This window comes from Gasterosteus aculeatus, chromosome 15 (genome assembly GCF_964276395.1).
Source record: "Gasterosteus aculeatus chromosome 15, fGasAcu3.hap1.1, whole genome shotgun sequence".
NCBI classification, from domain to species: domain Eukaryota; kingdom Metazoa; phylum Chordata; class Actinopteri; order Perciformes; family Gasterosteidae; genus Gasterosteus; species Gasterosteus aculeatus.
Window position 1 is genome coordinate 3,093,192 of NC_135703.1, and position 19,193 is coordinate 3,112,384.

General features: G+C 43.9%; 3 protein-coding genes across 11 annotated transcripts in view; 1 reads left to right on the forward strand and 2 right to left on the reverse strand.

The window, feature by feature from the left end:
- LOC120832610 (apoptosis-stimulating of p53 protein 1) overlaps nucleotides 1–7,299 on the reverse strand; it is a 26,524-nt gene extending 19,225 nt beyond the window's left edge. For 5 of the 8 annotated variants that reach the window (XM_078089394.1, XM_078089393.1, XM_078089388.1 and 2 more), the window contains exons 1-4: nucleotides 6,941–7,174; nucleotides 5,422–5,505; nucleotides 1,300–1,447; nucleotides 200–307 (exon numbers count right to left, since the gene is read on the reverse strand). In XM_078089394.1, the coding sequence (XP_077945520.1) occupies nucleotides 200–307; nucleotides 1,300–1,447; nucleotides 5,422–5,442 (277 nt within the window). In that variant the 5' untranslated portion in view covers nucleotides 5,443–5,505; nucleotides 6,941–7,174. Of the gene's footprint in view, nucleotides 1–199; nucleotides 308–1,299; nucleotides 1,448–5,421; nucleotides 5,506–6,940 lie in introns of all 8 variants that reach the window. The other 3 variants (XM_078089390.1, XM_078089391.1, XM_078089389.1) reach the window with 3 other exon arrangements.
- A 1,657-nt stretch (nucleotides 7,300–8,956) lies between these two features.
- On the reverse strand, nucleotides 8,957–14,074 carry LOC120832594 (protein tyrosine phosphatase type IVA 2). Its single transcript, XM_040199000.2, has 8 exons — nucleotides 13,867–14,074; nucleotides 13,132–13,312; nucleotides 12,874–12,999; nucleotides 11,795–12,594; nucleotides 11,596–11,688; nucleotides 11,165–11,295; nucleotides 10,778–10,852; nucleotides 8,957–10,671 (listed from the first exon to the last, which is right to left on the reverse strand). Exons 4-8 carry the CDS (start codon nucleotides 11,888–11,890, stop codon nucleotides 10,560–10,562), a joined length of 507 nt encoding a protein of 168 aa, XP_040054934.1. The 5' UTR covers nucleotides 11,891–12,594; nucleotides 12,874–12,999; nucleotides 13,132–13,312; nucleotides 13,867–14,074; the 3' UTR covers nucleotides 8,957–10,559.
- gjb9a (gap junction protein beta 9a) lies at nucleotides 14,067–18,811 on the forward strand. 2 transcript variants are annotated; one of them, XM_040198979.2, is made up of 4 exons: nucleotides 14,067–15,364; nucleotides 16,924–17,117; nucleotides 17,428–17,729; nucleotides 17,847–18,811. In XM_040198979.2, exons 2-4 carry the CDS (start codon nucleotides 16,947–16,949, stop codon nucleotides 18,187–18,189), a joined length of 816 nt encoding a protein of 271 aa, XP_040054913.1. In that variant the 5' UTR covers nucleotides 14,067–15,364; nucleotides 16,924–16,946; the 3' UTR covers nucleotides 18,190–18,811. The 2 variants fall into 2 exon arrangements, with proteins under 2 accessions (XP_040054913.1, XP_077945537.1); XM_078089411.1 differs by lacking the exon at nucleotides 14,067–15,364 and having other exon boundaries at nucleotides 16,716–17,117.
- Nucleotides 18,812–19,193: the final 382 nt, after the last annotated feature.

Genomic DNA, 19,193 nt, shown 5'->3' on the forward strand with positions numbered 1-19,193 from the left:
TCTTATCTGGCTAATTACTGACCGAGCCCCAGACCTCACCTCCTAACCCTCGCACACGGCATCGTGCACACCGGGTTGGTAGGTCTTCTACATTTGACATGAACATTAATCCATTCGTGAGCTGCAGCACATGTTCATATATTCATATCAGAGACCCGGGTGGTATTCTCTTCTTCTCTGTGTGTTTGTTTTGCTGTACCTTGCGTCCAGGAGGGGCAGTGTCGGAGGTAGAAGCCGACCTCCGGCCTCCTGGCTCCCCACTGCTGGAGGAGGTCCAACAATAACACCTCCTGAGGGAGAACTCGCTCTGAGGAAAACAATAGCAGAAGCTATTAGGGAGAGTCACTTATTGTGATTGATCCAGAGAAAAGGCGATGAATATATCTCATCTATTTTACGCTTTCAAACTTTGATACAAGTTCTACTTATCAGCGCATCTACAGATTTACAATGAACAAATACCTCCTTCTCCATCGTATTAATATCATTCTATATAAACAACTCAAACTCCTCCATTATCTGTCCTTATTATTCCTATGATTAAAGCAGCCATTGCATTGTAGTGTTTTCAGAAACCTTTGCCGCAAACCTTTCCCACCGAGAAGCACGTCAATACAAAGCTAACAATACACACACGTGTTGACAGTGGCTTCACGCCTAAACACACACACACACACTCCCGCCGGCGGTGAGGCCAGTCGAGGCCTTGAGGCGCGGCCTGTCGTCACACGAGCCACACAATTCATACCGGTATTTATGATGCGCTGCCTCGCGGTATTAGTGGCCTTTAAAGCCTCGCTGACCTCTCGGTCACGCCGCGGGGCTTCGCAAACACGCGGCGCCGTGGAGCGTGTCGCTGCGACGGACCGAAAGTGGGCCGCGCTTTAATAGACGCAGCGGCTCTCAGTGTTTGTGTATGCGGCGGAGCGCTCCATTCACTTCTACCACAATGGCGCCCAGTGTGCAGTGGGCAGCTCTATTGATTTCGGGGGAGAACAGGTCAGAAAACACAACAATAACTATTATCATCAGGTTATTAATGGTCACAAATTAAAAATGAAGAAATGTGTGCATATATTTTGACTCCTGTTAAAATAAGCGATGTCCTCCCCCCCTCTGTGATGAATAATAGATGAGAATCGGGTAGTTTTAATTCTTGTAATTATCCCCTTACACTCTGCAGAAGATATAACGATATGTTACTGTGATGATTCAGATGAGCTGGTCACAAACAGGGTGGACGTAATGGAGAAACTTTCTCCCATATGCAGAAGCCTCGATGGGTGCAGATGGACTCACCGTGCCCATTCCATACTTCAGCCAGGTGACACTCCCCCTCCCCGGCTTCTTTGCAGTACTCCACCACGTCAATCACCCTGGTCGCCGGGGTAACCGGGACCTCGGTTAGCATCTGCTGGGTGTCATTGAGGTAAACCGTCAGGATCACCTGTAAGGACAGAGGCAAACATGTTCATTGTTGCCACTTTACCATTTCGGGAGCATCAATGACGCAAGTTCTGATTGGAATCAAATATGAATAACTAATTACCTTCCCTAATTATTGGCTATAGATCTATTAAGCTCTCCGGGAGGGAAAATGGATCACAGCTGTAATTACCTGTCTATAAGTGCTCGCATACACAAGGACACCCATGCAATTCACACTCAAAGGTCAAACCTCATCTAGATTTAATACAATTAAAATATAATGGATATGGAGTCTCTCCATATTTGGTCTGAACAGAAATCTAGTAAAGTCTTAAATTGGCCGGTTATTATTACCTTGTTATTATTATTTTATTATTAAAAATAAAATTAACGTTCAGTCTTTTATTTTTTGACATCTCAAAAAGCGAAACAGGACTTCAAACTATCAGCTTGGCATCAATGGTCCTCTCTGAAATCATTTTGTCATCAAATTCCTCCAAATTCTGCAACCAGAAGATTAAAATAGCAATCAGAAAAGGACATCCTGTTTTAGTGATGTCATCGCCAGTGTCCCCGCTGATGTCACGGCAGATAGTCAGCCGGCAGATAAATTGAGGGTAATCTGGGATATGAGCCGCCAGGCACACCGAGCCGCACATCCAGCGACAGATACACATTTACTCCCTCAACGCGTGACACAAACCATTTACGGCGCGGCTGATCGGCGCGTCACGAGGGCGGTAAAATGGCAGAAAGCGACGCAGAGATGAAAGGGTTTTGCATCATCCAATCAGCAGATAGCAAAGAGATACTGAGAATTTCATAAAAAACACAATCTGAAACGGCGATATGACTGTAGCACACACACCTTACCCGATAACGAGCCAACACTATCTATTTCCAATTGATCACACGTGGCTGTTGTGAAACGACGACTTTCTTCATGTTTGACTCTGATGTGTCGGCCATTTTCACAGCAATTTGACCCTCAGTGAAAAGAGAAGTACAGGCTTTGCTAATAAGCAGACTCGGTTAAAGTTTCCCACTACATGAAGACACAACACCAGGAGCTAAATGGAATTACTCCTAAAGTGTTTTAGAAACCCTGCATGCTGTTAACACCCACTGTGGACTTTCAATATGGCCGCCGCGGTGTCGATAACCATGCTGACTACCGGCGGGCCCCTGTATCCGTATCAGACTACATGTCAATATTTATCCCGGCTCAATACGACATCACAGAACATATCGCCGAAGAGCAATCTATGTCCTCATCGTACTCGGCACTCTGGGCTATTTTCGGCATCACGGAGGGAGAAAGAGGGAGCGAGGCACGCCGGACAGACGGACGAGCGTTCCCTTAGCCGGCGCGCCGCCGCAAGAACCACGTCGATGCTTCATTCTGCAGTTACTCTGGGACAATTTCAACGCCGTGCTTACCATTTTTGGAGCGTGTGGGGGGGGGGGGGGGGAGTTGCCCTCCAGTTAATATGAGGAGAGGGAGAGGAGGAGAGGGAGGTGGGAGGTCAGAGAGACACTTTTCACGGTTGTTAGTGGGAGTCGACCGCTATATCGCACTGGTTACACCCACATACTGCCCACCCTCCACCTGTGATAGGAGGGCGGAGCTTCTGCTCTCATTGTCGTCAGAAGGATTTCAGTCTTTACTCTCCAGCCTTGAAGCATAACTTGCCATATATTTGATTCCCCTATTATTTATTTATTTGGAGTCAATGTCAGCGGTAAATTGAAATCATTGAAACGATTTGATAAAAAATTTAAGTATTCCTGTCATTTCCCGTTTCTCGATTAGTTGGTTCACGTGACACCTGATGTGTTAAGTCTTAAATAACAGTGGCAGCGACAGTGACTGTTACTTTCAAGTTTTTTTCTTTTTTAGCTCTGCGTCCAAACGAGCGGCGGCCGCCCGGGTCACTTGGGGGTCAAGGCTTGACTTACAAGAGCATTGATTGCACAATACTGGAATTATACATAATAAAAGGACTTTGTTTAACGTTCACTCGCTTACGAATGATTTGTGAGCTTTTTCTTGAAAGGTGATGTCATAATTGTGCCTGATAAGTATGTCTTGGGGAACAAAACTTCTGGCTATATTTAACTGTAATTTAATGCTGTGTGTGTGTGTGTGTGTGTGTGTGTGTGTTGCTGGGTTATGGTGAGGAGTGACTGAGGCTGCCCAGAAGCAGCAGGGGTAATGCTGACACACAGGAGAAACCACAGTGAACTCTGACCCTTTACTTGAAGCCCAGAACAAATCTGAATGGTTTTGAATTAGTTTTTTTTATTTTTTTTATTTTAGACAATTTAGGGGAAAGAAATTATCATTTCTGATTCATATCGAACCAGTAATTTGAGTTTAGTGGCGTTTTCTTATTAATGGTCCACACACTTTTTGTGATGTTGTATTTATTCTTACAGCACTTAAAGTACAAGAGAGAGTGTGTGTATGCATGTGAAAGTGTGTGTCTGCAAAAACTGGGATTTTTATAAACAAAATGTGCGTCCAAGTTCTTGCAAAGGGACTGTGCTGTACTTCCACCCACTAAGGACAATACAACCACATTCTGACACATAGACAGATTCACACACACACACACACACACACACACACAAACAGTAAAATCAGTCCCAGGAAAAGGAAGATATTTGTAATTCTACAGTATAAAAACACCAATTTAGATAAGGACAGTCAGCTGACCAGTGTGAACGTGTTTCTCGTGTGTGAAAAGGTCAGATGGGAGTGACACCATCAGCTGTCACTGCACAACTGCTCGAGGACCGAGGTCACGCCTAAACGCCCGGCTTCCGTTCCAGACGCCAGAAAAGGAAAAGCTCACTTGAAAGCCCGCCGACGCTGTAACGCGACCAACAGACGAAAAGAATCCAGCGAGCACACATCTACGTGTTGCTGTTGGATGGATGAGATTCTTTTTGTGATAGTAAATAATTTATAATGACGATGGACTTTCATGTCCGCCCCACGGAGTCCAGCCCATTGTCTATTGTCTTGGGTTTTGTTTGCACTTTCCTCAAATAAATTGCTGCAAGACGTCCGGGGCCGCACCTCAACACTCTTTGGTCTTAAATCAAAACATGAAGAGTGTTTGAAAGCAGCTGGTTGGAAGCCCACATCGTCTTAATTGAATTTCTGGTGCGTTTTAAGACAACGGTCTTCTCTCTAATGTTGCATCATGGGAGGGTTCTGAACGGCTCGTGTGGGCGCTGGTCAAACAGAATTAGGAAAGTATTACACACCGGGGAGAAAATAGCTCCATCACGCTGTGTTTCCAGTGAGGCGGCTTCAAGTAGCACCGGCTAATAAGAGTCTATGTTGGATTACGCTTTAGGAAATAAACTGTGAACGTGCTCCTTAAATCTGCAACATCACAAACCAGATCGTCTCTGACTGGCAGAGCGAAAGTGGGGAAAGGAGGGAACACGTTCAAAGACGTTAAGAAGTTTTATGAAGAAAACGAGGAGTTGTTGGTCGTGTGTGAGCAAAACACAGCGGAACGCGGTGACAGCTGGAGGGGATTCGCGTTTCAGACACCCGCCCACATGCAGACACACACAGCGCCGTCTCCATAGGAACCGCATGAGGCCGGGGAACCACGAGCTTCCAGCTCATTGAGAAGGAAACAACCCGTACACTCCAGAAGACGTGTACAGTACATCGTACTGTTTTGGCCTTGGTTCATTGGTGATTAAAGGAAAAAAGTTAGAATAAAACTGTTATACATGTCAAGTAGTCACAGGACAACGGTCAACACACACACACACACACACACACACACAAATAAATTTGAGGGATGACTATGTTGAAATAGAAACAGTATGTGGAATACATAAACCAGTCAGACGCAGCTAAATGCAGGTAGATCATCTATTTACATACATCATATCATTATTAGAATCATACTTCTACCCACAGGATGAGTGTATTAACACCCTGCAAATAAACAACACGCTTACGTGTGTGTTGGCTGATAGCATTTTAGAAGAAGTTGCGAGATGACAGCACGCTCTGCTTCATATTTTCTGTGTCCACCAGGCGAGCTGCAGAAGTGAAGGCAAAAGCTGAGGTGAGAGAGTCGTATACGGAGAACTGCTCCAGGAGCCAATACAGTTTCCCACAACAGTCTGAATAATGAAGTAAACTCGTAGACAGCAGCTTTACTTTGACGAGGGAAGTCAGGGAAATGCCCCAAAAGCTATAGCGCACTACGGACGGTGGAAGCTAAAACGCCGTGAACTTTAAAAAGAAAGGATGAAAAGAAGGTCCGAGCCAGGAAGAACAGATCAGAAGGGTTCTCTGTCTCTCTCTCTGTAAACACATCTCTATATCTTCAGTGTATTGTCCGCAGCTGACAGCAGCCCAACAGAGCCACAGAGCAATCTAGTGTTCAGGGTGTGTGTGTGTGTGTGTGTGTGTGTGTGTGTGTGTGAGAGAGAGGGGGGGGGGGGGGTATGAAGATTGAGATGGACAGTATGGAAGCAGGAATATTGATGGTTTCTAATTTTAACAATTGGTTTTCTGGTAGATATTGTGAGATGCTCAGAGAATTTTCCAATAAACGCCCCTTCAATATTGTTTCCGAGCCTTCGGGCTGAAGTAGTGTATGAATGCATTTCCGTCCATCCATATTGTCTATATGCAATTATTTCACTCTAATCCTAAATATCAAAATGTTCAAAACTCTTTTGGAATAGTAATTGCACTGCACGTACTGTACAGACACACACAACACGCTCCCTTAATAGTGTGACAAAGGAAGAGTAGGACTTCCGGTTGTAACCTTCAAAATAAAAGCATCATTGATAAATGTGATATTTTGTTTATCTCTGGAATGATGCAACAAAAATGAAGACCACAAATGCATTTATTTATTACCAGAAACAATAAGTATATAGGAGTTAAACCTTCCATTATCCATTGAAGGTAGCCTCAAAACTCCAACACTTAACTAACTTAATTATTAAACCTTGTGTAAATTAAGTTGGCACTTGAAAGCACAGCGCACAACTTCCAGTTTGACCCGTTTAAAATTGGGACGTTGTCCTCGCTCAGACTCTGCATATGCATTTATGTGTTTTAATGCTGTTGAAACTTCTGCTTTTCAAGTACTTTAATACACATTAACCTCGAAGCTTCTCGCTTCGACTCATGTAACATGAGTCTACAACCTTTCATCCAGAGGAAGTTTCACGCGCCCTACTTTCATGTTATAAAAAAATAAATATCTATCTATTTTTTTCTATTATTGTAGCAGGAGAAAGTGTATAGACCGTCCTAATTATGCACAAAATGGCATAAAGTAACGGCTTGCCGTTTAGCTCAACGTAACGTTAGTTAGCTTAGAGCCCTTTCTAATAAGTGTAACATTGACGTTAGCTAGCTTCGACGTCTTCCAGCAGTGATCGCGTTTACGATACATTTCGTATCAAATACAAAACAATAAACGTGTTCTACATTCCACCAGTAGAAACTTACCGGTAACATTCCTGCTGCTCGGCTCTCCGTCCCGTTAGGAAATAGAACTTAACGTTAACTTCTCCTCGCTGAGGGCGCGGAGTCCTCCACTCTTCTTCTACGGAGCTTTTTCGGTCTTTTCCTCTGATATGAAGAACTTTTCCATACATCCAAATTTCTTCTTCTTCTTCTTCTTCTTCTCCTCTGTGCTGCCAGATGTCCAGATGCTCACACAGCAGAAACTCCTTCCCCACTTTCCACGTTCAACCCCTCCCTCTTCCTCCCTCTTCCTCCCTCTCTCACGCACACGCACACACACGCACGCTGCGTCTGAGGAAACTGGAGACACTATCGTAGTTTCATTTTTTTATCCTTTGGTCGCTCAGCGGGAGGTCCTCCGGTTCTCCGTGGGGGGGGGGGGGGGGGGGGGGGGTGAACTGGGTCAGCGTCCATGTGATCCCTCCCATCTGCTCCCGGTCACCTCCTCCTCCTCCTCCTCAAGATACAAAGCCTCCAGGTTCAGTCACAAAAGTAATTGTTGGTTGAACAATCACCAATATAAAAATCGATATTACTGTGGAGATTCTAACAGACAGTTCAGTGCTCAAAGGATTGTATCACCCTCTTAATAAGGATCTGTTTTTAGAATGTTATGACGCGTGAGGGTTGTAATAAGCAACACCACATATTGATTTGCGCGTGTCTTTAATACACAACACTTATGCATTTCTATTCATTTTAGCTTTTGTCTTCATGACCATCTGTAATAAAAAAAAATGTTTAATGTTAAAAAAGAGTTAAACACACACACACACACACACACACACACACACACACACACTGTGCCGCGTAGTTTACAGCGAGCTTAGAGATGTTCAGCTGTCATATATTCAGCAGATTATCACAGAGCTGTCCTCTGCTGCCAAGGACGTTATAAACCTGTGTGTGTGTGTGTGTGTGTGTGTGTGTGTGTGTGTGTGTGTGTGTGTGTGTGTGTGTGTGACATAGCAACCATGATAACAGCGTTACATTGCAGTATAGTAGTAACTTTGTCCCAACGCTCTGCACAGTTGGACTCATTGACTTGTATTCTTAACTTGTGAACAGAAATAAAATTCAAAGATCCGAGACGAATTATTTGTTACTTTTGAAACGAGCTGTGAATAACTCAATCCCAGAGTTCACTACTTCAAAGGACGGCAGCGCCCTCCGCTGTCCACGAGGGCCGCAAGCGCTCCGCGGAACGAGGACGCCTTTGAATAGACTAAACCAAAATACTGGCTGCCTCCGGAGGAATTATGAAAAACAGCGAGGACTAATAACCAAACATGAATGAATAAATGAGGGGAATTCACAACGCTACGTCCCTTGGACCACGAACACCTAAATATTAGTATTTGTCCTCTCAGTTCACTGCTTTAATGTTGTCCTGAGAACCTGCTTGCAAGGTGTTAAGTGAAATTCTCTTTCTATGAACCTGAATGTAAAAAGTAACGTAATTTATTCCTCGCATGTGTTGTAAGAACCGGTGGTGTGCGTTCATCCACTGTGGCTCTGTAGTTGAAGGTTAGTTCATTCAGTTGCAGTCGGGTCAGTCAATAAAACCCATCACCCCTCAATTTGTCTGCTGTCACTGCGCTCCGACGTTCACACAGCAGAGCCAGAGGCAATCTCTCCCTGACACACACACACACACACACACACACACACACGCACACACACACACACGGTTCACTGAGGGTGGGTCGGGCTCAGCGTCACGTTGGGAAGCTTCCACGTTACATCTGCAGTCACCGTCCCGTGGCCCTTTGTTTCCGCTGGCATAATGGTTGTATTCTTCTCCTTCACTGTCGTCCACCTCTCGTCAGATACACGTCTTGATGTGGGAGAGATCGGAGCGACATCAGTCGTTTTGTGGCTATTAATTGGCAATAGTTGCAGAGTTTGTAAAATAAAGTGTGCCAACTCGTTCTCTAAACAAACAGACTAAAATGAGGGGGATTAAACACGTTCCGCAACAAGTACGTGACTAGGAACTTTTATTTTTCCAACATTACTAGATTTATTTTTTCCTAGCAGACACACATTTAACACACACAAAAAATAACCACACACATAGTGGGATCAATGAATAAATACAAATAGTTTAAAGTGTACAGGGAAGGAAAAGAAAAGCTATTGAGAAAGAATAACATCACAAGGACCAAACAGCAGGCTTCAGTGGCGCCGTTCTGTGGCTTTTCGTTAAAAGGAACTCGGAACGTTTTCAGCAGATTGTCCTGTTTGTTCCTGTGATGAAAACCCAGAGAATCAAAAAGACTTTCATGTTTGTATCACTTATTTTTAAAGACAATTTAAAAGACTTTCATCCATCTTAAATAGTAAACGCTCATGTGTTTAGAGCCTAGTAACAAGAACAAAATACCACTCAATGTTGTCTAGTGCTGATAAAACACACAGTATGCTGGAGTCAATGAGCCTGTGAGGCCACGTTGATGTTTTCCATCAGGACAATCTACCAAAAACCTTAAAGCGTTGCCTTCCCTTCAGCGTCAAACATTTACAGCCACGCCGGTTTGTTCTGGAGCAGCAGGCGGCCCACGACTCTGACACAGGACGTACAGCATCGGCCTGAACCACTGTGCGGATTGATTAAAAGCAGCCGGCCTCTAAAAGCACATTTAATTCTGTGTTGGTAACTCGGAGCGTTTAACGAATATCTAGCAGCGGACCTGCGTGACTCTACAGACGTTCCGTGATGTCAGATCCCAAACGTCACGAGGGAATTTAAATCAGAAGTCGTCACCAATGAAATAACATTTGGGTTTACACATCTACCACTCACCACGCGTTACCTTGAGTTCTTAAAATAAAACATTTACTCACACAAATTCAGGTAAAAGGGAGCTGGATTTAATGGCATTACAACGACAAAACTGTTTCTACATCCGTTAATGAACTCGCACACAACCCTCGAGGTAAAATGAAAAGTCTTGTTGGTGACGGTTTGTAGAACATTGAAGTGTGATTAGTTATTAACAGCTCTAATTAAATGATTCACTTTAATGGGCTACGTATTCGTGGGAGTCTTGCTGCACACTAAGGTGAGGAAATTAAAAAGTATTTTTCATTTAAAGTTATCTGCATATGTTTTTTAAAAAGATTTTCTGAAACATGACACCAGGTCCCTAGAATTCTTCTAAATATATGTAGTCCTTTGATTCATACCTGCAAACTCATATGGGGTGAAAAAGGTGACAACTGGGGGCGGTTGCAGAGGGGATTGGAGGGGGCACCGCGACATTTCAGAGTGTAACCCCAAAAGTGAGCCAATGTGGGATAATCTAGTATACGCACGCCGCCTATAATTAGAGTGAAAGTTGGGAGGGGAAATGGAGACGCTGCAGACATCTCAACGCTGATTGGCTCGGCACGTCACATCAAAGATGTTTTATTGCAAAGATCACGTCATCTCGTCACTCTTTTCCTCCCTCAAAAAAAAACAACTTTTTAAAAACGGCAAAAGTTTGCACGTGTGTTGATTGGATTTAATGGCCCTTGTTTGTCACCAAAACATTTATTTTCAGTAAATGCAGACTTTTCCAGTCTACATCAAATGGCGAGACTCCTACGAAGGTTCCTACTGTACGGAGCAGCTCTGTCCATTGGCATCCTTGGAGCGCAGACACAGTTTGGGTTTGTAGCTCTCCAGGTACAGCAGCTGCTTGGAGTTGAAGGCTCCGCGCCGCTTCCTGACATCGGGAGGAGAGAAAGAGTTTATTTCATTGAAGAAAAAAAAAAAGTGCTTTGCTTTGCAATGATGCCGCTGAATGAGGCGCGAGTTAAGATGGTACTCACAGCCTTATGAAGTGCACGGCGTCTTCGTATTTCATCCCGCTCTCGATGAGCGCCAGGGCCACCAACACCGGAGCTCTACGGGACGGACGACAAAGAAAACTAAACCTACAGCCGACTGTTTGGACGGTAACGCTACGGCTCCGTGTGAAGCTCAAACCAGATTATTTAGACTCAGCTTGTGCCGACGCACCTTTTTATCGGGTTACTGCCTAACTTTGACCTTGGTTCCTTGTGGCAAAGCGGTGGCCATTGTTTTTAGCTTTTGCCCATGCAACACTTCTACAACAATGCATGCCAGGTTTAAAGAACAAGCTTTATGGATATTTCATGAACTAACAGACTTGGGTGGATATGAATACATGTCAGCAACCTGATGAACATACTGACCTTCCTAATCCAGCCACGCAGTGCACAGCCACACAGCTACCCGGTTCCTCCCGAAACTTTGTCTGCAGCAGGTTCAGCCAATCATCGACCACCTGTTCTGGGGGGGCGGAGCCATCGTCAAACGGCCAATCCTGGAAATCAAGTGGTTATTATAGCTCATCTTTCGTTCTCATTTGTTTGCAACAGGCTTTCAAATGGGAGCATTTTTTTCACAGTTATGAAGAAACATCAGCGTTTAAGAATCGCATTTCTCCTTCTAAACACCAGAGTCGGACTCTGACCACAGCTGACTGATACTTTGCTCTGATCGGGTAGTCTGTATTTTAGAGGTGGGATGGCAAAAAGGGGGCTTTATGTATCCGCTACTATTGTACAACATCACCATGTTGGATTTGTCTTTGCTTCAAAGGCTGCGTATCAATGTCACTCACCACGACTTGGATACCTTCTTGCTCCACTGGTGTCTTGTCGTATGTGGCGGCACACACTCTCACCAGGGTGTTCACACCATACGCCTTCAGATCCTGCACATCAAAACACACTTTAAACACAGCATGTCACCGTGGCTTCCTCGGTTACTGAAAGAAAATGAATGATGGATATGCATGAGTCATTACAAAGGTGCACTACCTCTATAAACCTCCCGAGTTGTGCATTGGTGGGGTTGTGCGTAATGAGAAATCTCAGGCAGTCATGAGAGATCTCCACCGGAGCCGGTCGGTTCATTTTTAGACCCTCAAAAGGTTTATTTACACAAAAAGAAACGTGAGAAAAGTTCTTTGCATATAATGGGCCAGATAAAAAAATAAGGTATGTGACAGGGTCCTCAAACAAATCAAAGTGATGGTCTAAAATGTAAATAAGCTAAATAAAATACACTGATAAAAGAAAAAAAATAACTGTTCACAAAGCCAAAAATGTAAAAGTAATTTCACTGACTAATGGATCTGTATGACTACTATTTTACTAAGTATGACAAAAAACTGTTGCTAGTCAATTCGATGACAAAATGTGGTCTATTAAAAGAAATTCAAACAAAGCAGATTTGATTGCATAGAAATATGATGGTGGTTTACACTTTTCTTGGCAATGAGGAAATAAATAAAAATTGGCTTCGTCAAAAATAAATATTTAATTGTAGCAGATTGGAATCAAAAAGATTGGAGTGGACAACCAAAGTCCAGGAAGAAGAAAAAAATGATAACAGAAAAAAGATGAGTCCTTCCTTCCTTCCTTTCTTTCCAATCGGCTAACCCATTCAGAGAAGCCGTGGCCGACTCAGGGGAGGAGAGGAAAGGAAAAGCAGAAAAGGAGAAGAGCTGTGAGGAAACTCCTGGGTTAAACCCGAAGCCTCTTCCACTCCCCGGGACAGATGACAGGCTGGAGGTTGGCTTGTCTTCATATGGATTGAACCGGATGGCAGTAAGGACCTACGAGGACATGGAGACGGCCATTAAGGTTCCCTTTCCATATTGCTTTTTGTTTTGTTACTTTGCTACGAATATGATCCTTTTGCATTAGAGACCTTTTCCTAATGAGATGTTTTACCCGAGCGTGAATACGCTCTGATAACCACCAACCTGTCTCTTCGGATAACTTGAATAAAACCAGCTACATATATGAACATGAAGTCACATCATGATCTCCGCTGACACAGAGAACCTCTTTATCGCGTAATAAAGAAAACCAGCAGCCATCATACTACACACCTGTGCACGTCGACGGCAGTGTTTGCGCCAAGCTGGTGTCTCCTCTTCACTTGTCCACGATGAGCAGCAGGTGCTGGGCTTGGCAAAACTCCCCTCCGAGCCTCGCAAACGCCATACATGTGCAGCCTGGGGAGGGACAGGGAGACGGGGGGGAGAGAGAGAGGGAGAGGGAGAGGGAGGGGGAGAGACAATGACAATGCGTTGCTGGGGAGACGTGAGGCCAACAGGCTGTGGGCAGCGCAGAGGACACACACTCACTGTGCTGAGAGCTGAGGAGATGGATCATCGAGCGTGCACAGGACGATGTGTCGGCTCCGGGATGTAGACACACCATTGATGATGATGCTGCTTTTTTTTTTTTAATTTTCTGTTTATTTTTTTTTTGTTTTCCTTCTTTCTGTGTCCAGGCTTGACAGCGGCCCGCTAGCGTGCTGCTAACCTGGACGTGACACAGAGAAGGTGTTAATGGTCCATTAAAACGTCCTTTTTCCAGTCCCAGCGGGACGGTCGTGTCGGCTGTAACGTGTTTGTCGACTCACGAAGGCGGACTGAAATGAACCACCGAGCGCAAATAACAACCAGCTCACATGACAGCGTGCCGCTGGCGGCGAAGCGTTGCTAGCTATTCATTTACGCCCCTAACGACCACAACGGATGTGACCGTCAACGAGGCTCTCGCGTTAAATGACAGCCAGCTAGCTAACGTTACCAGAGGGTAATTAGTGCCACTACATACCACACACGGTTGTTAGGTGCCCCCCGTTTAAGTCCATGTGAGTAAAACTACCCCACACGCCGTAGGGCCATATTAGAGGCTCAATAGCGGGTCAACCGCGACAATAAAATAGGAAGCTAACACTTGCAGGCGAAGGCTAATGTAGCTAACATATGTCAGTGTACATGCTAATGACTGCGGGGGGGGGCGCGATGGTCTCGTTAACGCAGATAACTTCGATTGGTTACACGGTAGTAACGGCTGATATGGTTACTTACAAAACGCAGTTGCTTCACGGAAAATCCAGACGTTCCTACTGGCGGAGACGAGTCTGCGAAGGAGACATGGTCATCAGAAATGTCAAGCTAGCCGTGTCGCGAAATACTACTTCCGGTTGTAAGCTATCAACAATACAGTTGATTGAAAAATACACGCTGTGTCGTTTGGCAGATATTGGATGTTTTACTTTGTTAACCTACTTCCGGTATTATTTAGTTAGTCTCTTTCTACTTGATGGATTCTAAAGGAAAATTCTTTCTTCAAATTATTGGTTTACTAAAATGAACAAAAGGGCTTTTTTATTTGCATCAGAAAAGAGGTTGAGGTTGGGTTTGTTAAGGCAAGCAGTAATGATGAGCAGTCAATTAAATGGATTGCTATTGGCTCTCCTGTGTCACTTTATATTAATCCCAACCAAACCTGAACATTCTAACTGTTTGAATCCTGTTAATTGTATATACTGTTACTGCAAGATGAAATTAAGCTGCAAGCAAGCAAACTGTAACTTTCAAGCAGATGTTGAAGTCATTGCTGCCATCTACTGTTTGCACAAAGTTAACCCACTAAGACAAGCACTTAATGATAATAATGACACACTAAATAGACTTTTGAAAAATTAAAAAACAAAGTGAAAGCTTGATGTTTTCTGTCATCTTATGGGCGTTGCAGCCGTGCTCTACTACATTTACAACTTGACCTTAAACCTTTATCCTGCTGGCATGACAGCCTTTTCTGAGACGTTCTAAATGAAGTCCAGCGTCAAATTGCCATTTGGTTAAACCTAACTCTTGATTTCCTCAGATGTCTATAACTCTCTCAGACGAATCTCTGCAAATGTGTCTCTCCCGAGAACGCATCGGGGTTTTAATTTGAGGGCAATAAAGCGGGCCCTTTTTGTCACGTACCTGATCAGAGTATTTCACTCTAAGCCAGTTAATAGTTACGAGTTACACTACGTTTAAAAGCAATCGTATTTAGTTCTAAGTCTGTTTCCGTTTGAAGTCATTTCTCACTGTAAAAACACATCTGCTTTCTGTATCCAAAGGGTGTGGCGGCTTCCTCCCTCTCTTATTTTCCTACACACTCACACAGACACACACATACACACAGGCATTCTTTTTGGGGGGGTATGGCTGTGTTTTTATTCACCCTGCTCAATAAAGCGCATGTTCCTTGTTTCTCTACCTATTGATAAGGTGTCAGGTTACATGGCTCACAGGCAGAGGACCCTCCCAGTATCACGAAAACTGAAAAGACACGGCATGTCAAGTCTGTGTGTGTGGGGGTGTGTGTGTGTGTGTGTGTCTGGGTGGTGACGTAGCAGCTGCTGAATCTGGTTTGGTAGAATTTTTGAGGGAAGGGCGAGGGAGGACACGGAGAGGAATAGTTTAAACTAGTTTTCACTGAACTACATTTAACTCCAAAGCTGTTTATCAAGCTTCTCCTGCTGGTGTCATCCTGCTTGGATTTGGATTTCCTACTTGGCTTCAGCACTAGGTAAGGTTCTTTTTGTTTGGTTTTATTAACTTTGTATCAGATGCTGGTTGTGAGGACGGAGCAGTAAACAAAAAGCTGTAGCCAGCGGTGTTTAAACTGAACACAGACTTAGTTACAGTCGTGTCCATTTCCTTATTTAATAGTTCATCCCAACATATGCGGAAAACTTTGTGGTAATTTACACCCACGAGAGACAACGACAGGAACAAATCCTTGAGCTATGACTAAGACACACAAGATGTTGCGCCACCGGTATTAAGAAAATGTGTTTCTTCATGTAAGCTGTAGTCGTTGGAACATTTGGCCCTTGGTTAAAGATTTCCACTCACACACACAGGAGATGACGTATATCAAGCGGTTTACTGTATAAACAGCAAACCATGGAGTTGGGCTTTTAATGGCAGACTTAAGGCCTTCCTATATTTACAACATTTTGCATGATTTACTCTACAACGAAGATCTACGCATGTCGTATGTGGTAAAGAGCCACTGCCTCACGCGGGTCAAAGAAAGAAACAATATTAATGTTGAATCTGAAAGGCCTTCGTCATGATTACAACAGTATGTGTGGCACTCGCTGGACAAGTCTCACTGCTGCAAAGAAACTATTGGGAGTTAATCCAGAGTCCTCCGCGTTCAACCACTTCTGTTTGGTGGAATCTAAATATTTTATTAATTTCCAAGAAGTTTGTGATCCTTCACTGCGTCAAGAGCCATGCTGGTCCAAGGGGTACGTTTTAAATCCCATCTGGACGTCATTTATCTTCAGGACCAGCGATGTGCTGGGACTTCAATGAAAACTAAATGGGAAACATATGTATAAGTAAAATATGTTCTATGCATTAATTAAACTTGATCGGAGCTTTAGTGGGTAACGTGAGCAAACAGGAAGTGCATGTGGCAAAATACTTACTTTACAGATAAATACACATATTTACTAAGTTAATGGACGTAACCATATATTACATTATAATAGAAAGGCAAAAGATTAAATATATCACACAATTGAAAAAGACAAATCGGTTCAATTAACACCAGTAACACCATGTTACTATGAAAAAACGGATTGAATAGACTAAGATACATTCTGAAACCAACTGTGTGTGCACACACCCAACTCCTCAAACTGGTTCGTTGACATGTCGTAAAGAACATAGTTGGGTCATGTTCAGACTTTGCATGAAGCTAAAATTAGCAAATGTAGCTTCAAAAAGCTGCTTTCTTGCTACAATGTAGATGAGCAGATTGACACCACTCCTCGTTAGCACATGGATAAGGACACAGGATAAGGGTTGCATAGAAAAGGAGGCTAAGCTTGTTCAAACAAAAGTGTTTGTTACATCGTTATGGCTACTAAAGCCTGACCTCAATAAAATAAATAAAGAAATGTTTTTTTGCACCAATACAGAAAACAGCCACAGTCATGAGATAAAACTGTCACAGTGCAATTTCACATGTTCATGTTATTGTTGGAAGTAATTCAGCTCTGATGAGTTTTGACCAAATGTGGAAACGTAAGCCTTTATTCATACACGTGTGTGTGTGTGTGTGTGTCCTAGGCCCCTGTGCAGGAGCAGCAGCTATGAACTGGTCGGGACTTGAGAGCTTGTTGAGCGGAGTCAACAAATACTCCACTGCGTTCGGGAGGATTTGGCTTTCCATGGTGTTTGTGTTCCGTGTCATGGTGTTTGTGGTGGCAGCGCAGAAGGTTTGGGGCGACGAAAACAAAGACTTTGTGTGTAACACGCGGCAGGTAGGTTTTTTTTTTAAACCAGTAACTACAATGTCTACCATTACCTTAAATTATGTCCGTTTTTTTTAATACAGAACTTTAGTTAACTTTGCAGATTTGTACTTGTGGATTTTGAAAAGCTCTGTCTGGTACTTGATGATTTAACAAAAGACTGTATTGAGTTGCATTATGAGAAATGTAGTTTTCTATGCTGTATTCTGTAGCACACACAAGACTAAGAGTAAATATATATCGGCCTAAGCTGCATCAACTTTGTCCTTTCTTATTTTCAATTGTTGTCTGGTGAACACATCCTCCGCTCTGGTTGCAGCCCGGCTGCACCAACATCTGCTATGACCACATCTTCCCCATCTCCCACATCCGCCTGTGGGCGCTGCAGCTGATCTTTGTCACGTGCCCGTCCCTGATGGTGATGGCCCATGTCAAATTCCGCGAAGGAAAGGACAAGAAATACGAGGAGCAGCACCACGGCTCCCACCTGTACGCCAACCCCGGCAAGAAGAGAGGGGGCCTGTGGTGGACCTACCTGCTGAGCTTGGTCTTGAAGGCTGGATTCGACATGTCCTTTCTGTACATTCTGTACCGGATATACCACGGATATGACTTGCCCAGGTAACGCTGATACCTTTTGACTCTGCGCTGTATTGAATCATCCTCAGAACGGGCGTTAGAGTGAGAATCCATACCAATTACCTCGAATCTCCATTGTTCTGTGCCGTTTTCTTGCAGGCTATCCAAGTGTTCGCTGGAACCGTGCCCCAACACCGTGGACTGCTTCATCAGCCGCCCCACGGAGAAGAAGATCTTCATGTTGTTCATGGTCGTTTCCAGCGCGGTGTGCATCTTGATGTGCTTCTGCGAGATGATTTACCTCATCGGCAAGCGCGTCGTCAAAGAGATGAGGCTCCGCAAGAACAACGAGATGCTCCGGTTTGCTGAGGAGCACGAGCTCACCAACATGGCCCCACCCAGGTCGCAGTATCGCAGGGTCGATCCAACGCTGACAGACAGCCAGCTGAGTTTAAACAAGGCGGACAGGGTCAGAAACAGTGCTATGAGTACGAACTTGTAGGAGTCTAGTGGCCGGGTGGGCAGCGGGGGTTAGGTTTACCGAACCGTGAGGTGGTTTCCAATTGGTGGACACGTTACAGGTACACAGGGTACACAGCACATTTCAGAGACCCTAAACTGGTGTTTAAACGTTCCTTCTTCTATAAGGGGGGAGAAATGCTTTGACTTGTTTGTATTTTCACAATCCCCTTGAGGCGGTCGCTAAGAACAGGAATTGAGAGTCTCAAGACTCTGCTCCGCCTTCAGCAGTCCACACATGGTGCTCGGGCACAATTGCGTCTGATCTGGGGTTTTGACAAACCGGATCCGATTGGTCCGTTCTCGGGACTCCAAACGCGGGAAGGCCGAGAAGATGTATCATGTGATATGTGATCTTGCAATTCTCAACTGGAGCATTGTTTCTCGTGTGGTGTGAACGAGGAGAGAACAGGACCGAACTACTGCTGTTGAGCTCCACATCTAGAGGACAAGGCCACCAGATGAACTTTCACCCCCAGACACTACTTCTGTTCGGACTATGGGTCTACTGGAATGACCAGTTCAAATATATTTTTTTAAGCCTTATTTTTATTGATCCACTTAGATCTATATTTAATTGATTGTCAAATAAAAATGCTGATCAAGCCCAGTGCCGGAAGTGTCACTCTGTTCAGAAAGGTCTTGTGCCAAAAATATATGTGCAAAAAAAAATCTTTGGAGAGCAACGTCTTCCTGCTTTCAATCACTTTGCAGTTATTTTCTGAGCTGCCTGCAGTTTGTTTTGAGAACTGCATTTAATTTGACATCATGTCATGTTATAAAAGCATTAGCATATTCACACACTTGTTTTTAGCAGATCTATACAGGCTTACATACGTATGCAACATGTTTTGACCTAAAAAAAATATAGTTTATAATTACTATTATAAAATGTACTTTTCGACCTAATATATTTGTTCTTTTTAGCGTCTATTTTTGAATTAATTTCATGACATTTTCTCACATAACAAATAACTTTTCTTTCAA

Coding starts and splice junctions, on each gene's coding strand:
- LOC120832594 (XM_040199000.2), bottom strand. CDS start 11,890: ATGAACCGACCGGCTCCGGTGGAGATCTCTCATGACTGCCTGAGATTT. Junction 11,689..11,794: donor AACTCGGGAGGTTTATAGAG/GTAGTGCACCTT, acceptor TTTGATGTGCAG/GATCTGAAGGCGTATGGTGT. Junction 10,853..11,164: donor TGCGTGGCTGGATTAGGAAG/GTCAGTATGTTC, acceptor TCCGTCCCGTAG/AGCTCCGGTGTTGGTGGCCC.
- gjb9a (XM_078089411.1), top strand. CDS start 16,854: ATGAGTTTTGACCAAATGTGGAAACGTAAGCCTTTATTCATACACGTG. Junction 17,118..17,427: donor TTGTGTGTAACACGCGGCAG/GTAGGTTTTTTT, acceptor CTCTGGTTGCAG/CCCGGCTGCACCAACATCTG. Junction 17,730..17,846: donor CACGGATATGACTTGCCCAG/GTAACGCTGATA, acceptor GTTTTCTTGCAG/GCTATCCAAGTGTTCGCTGG.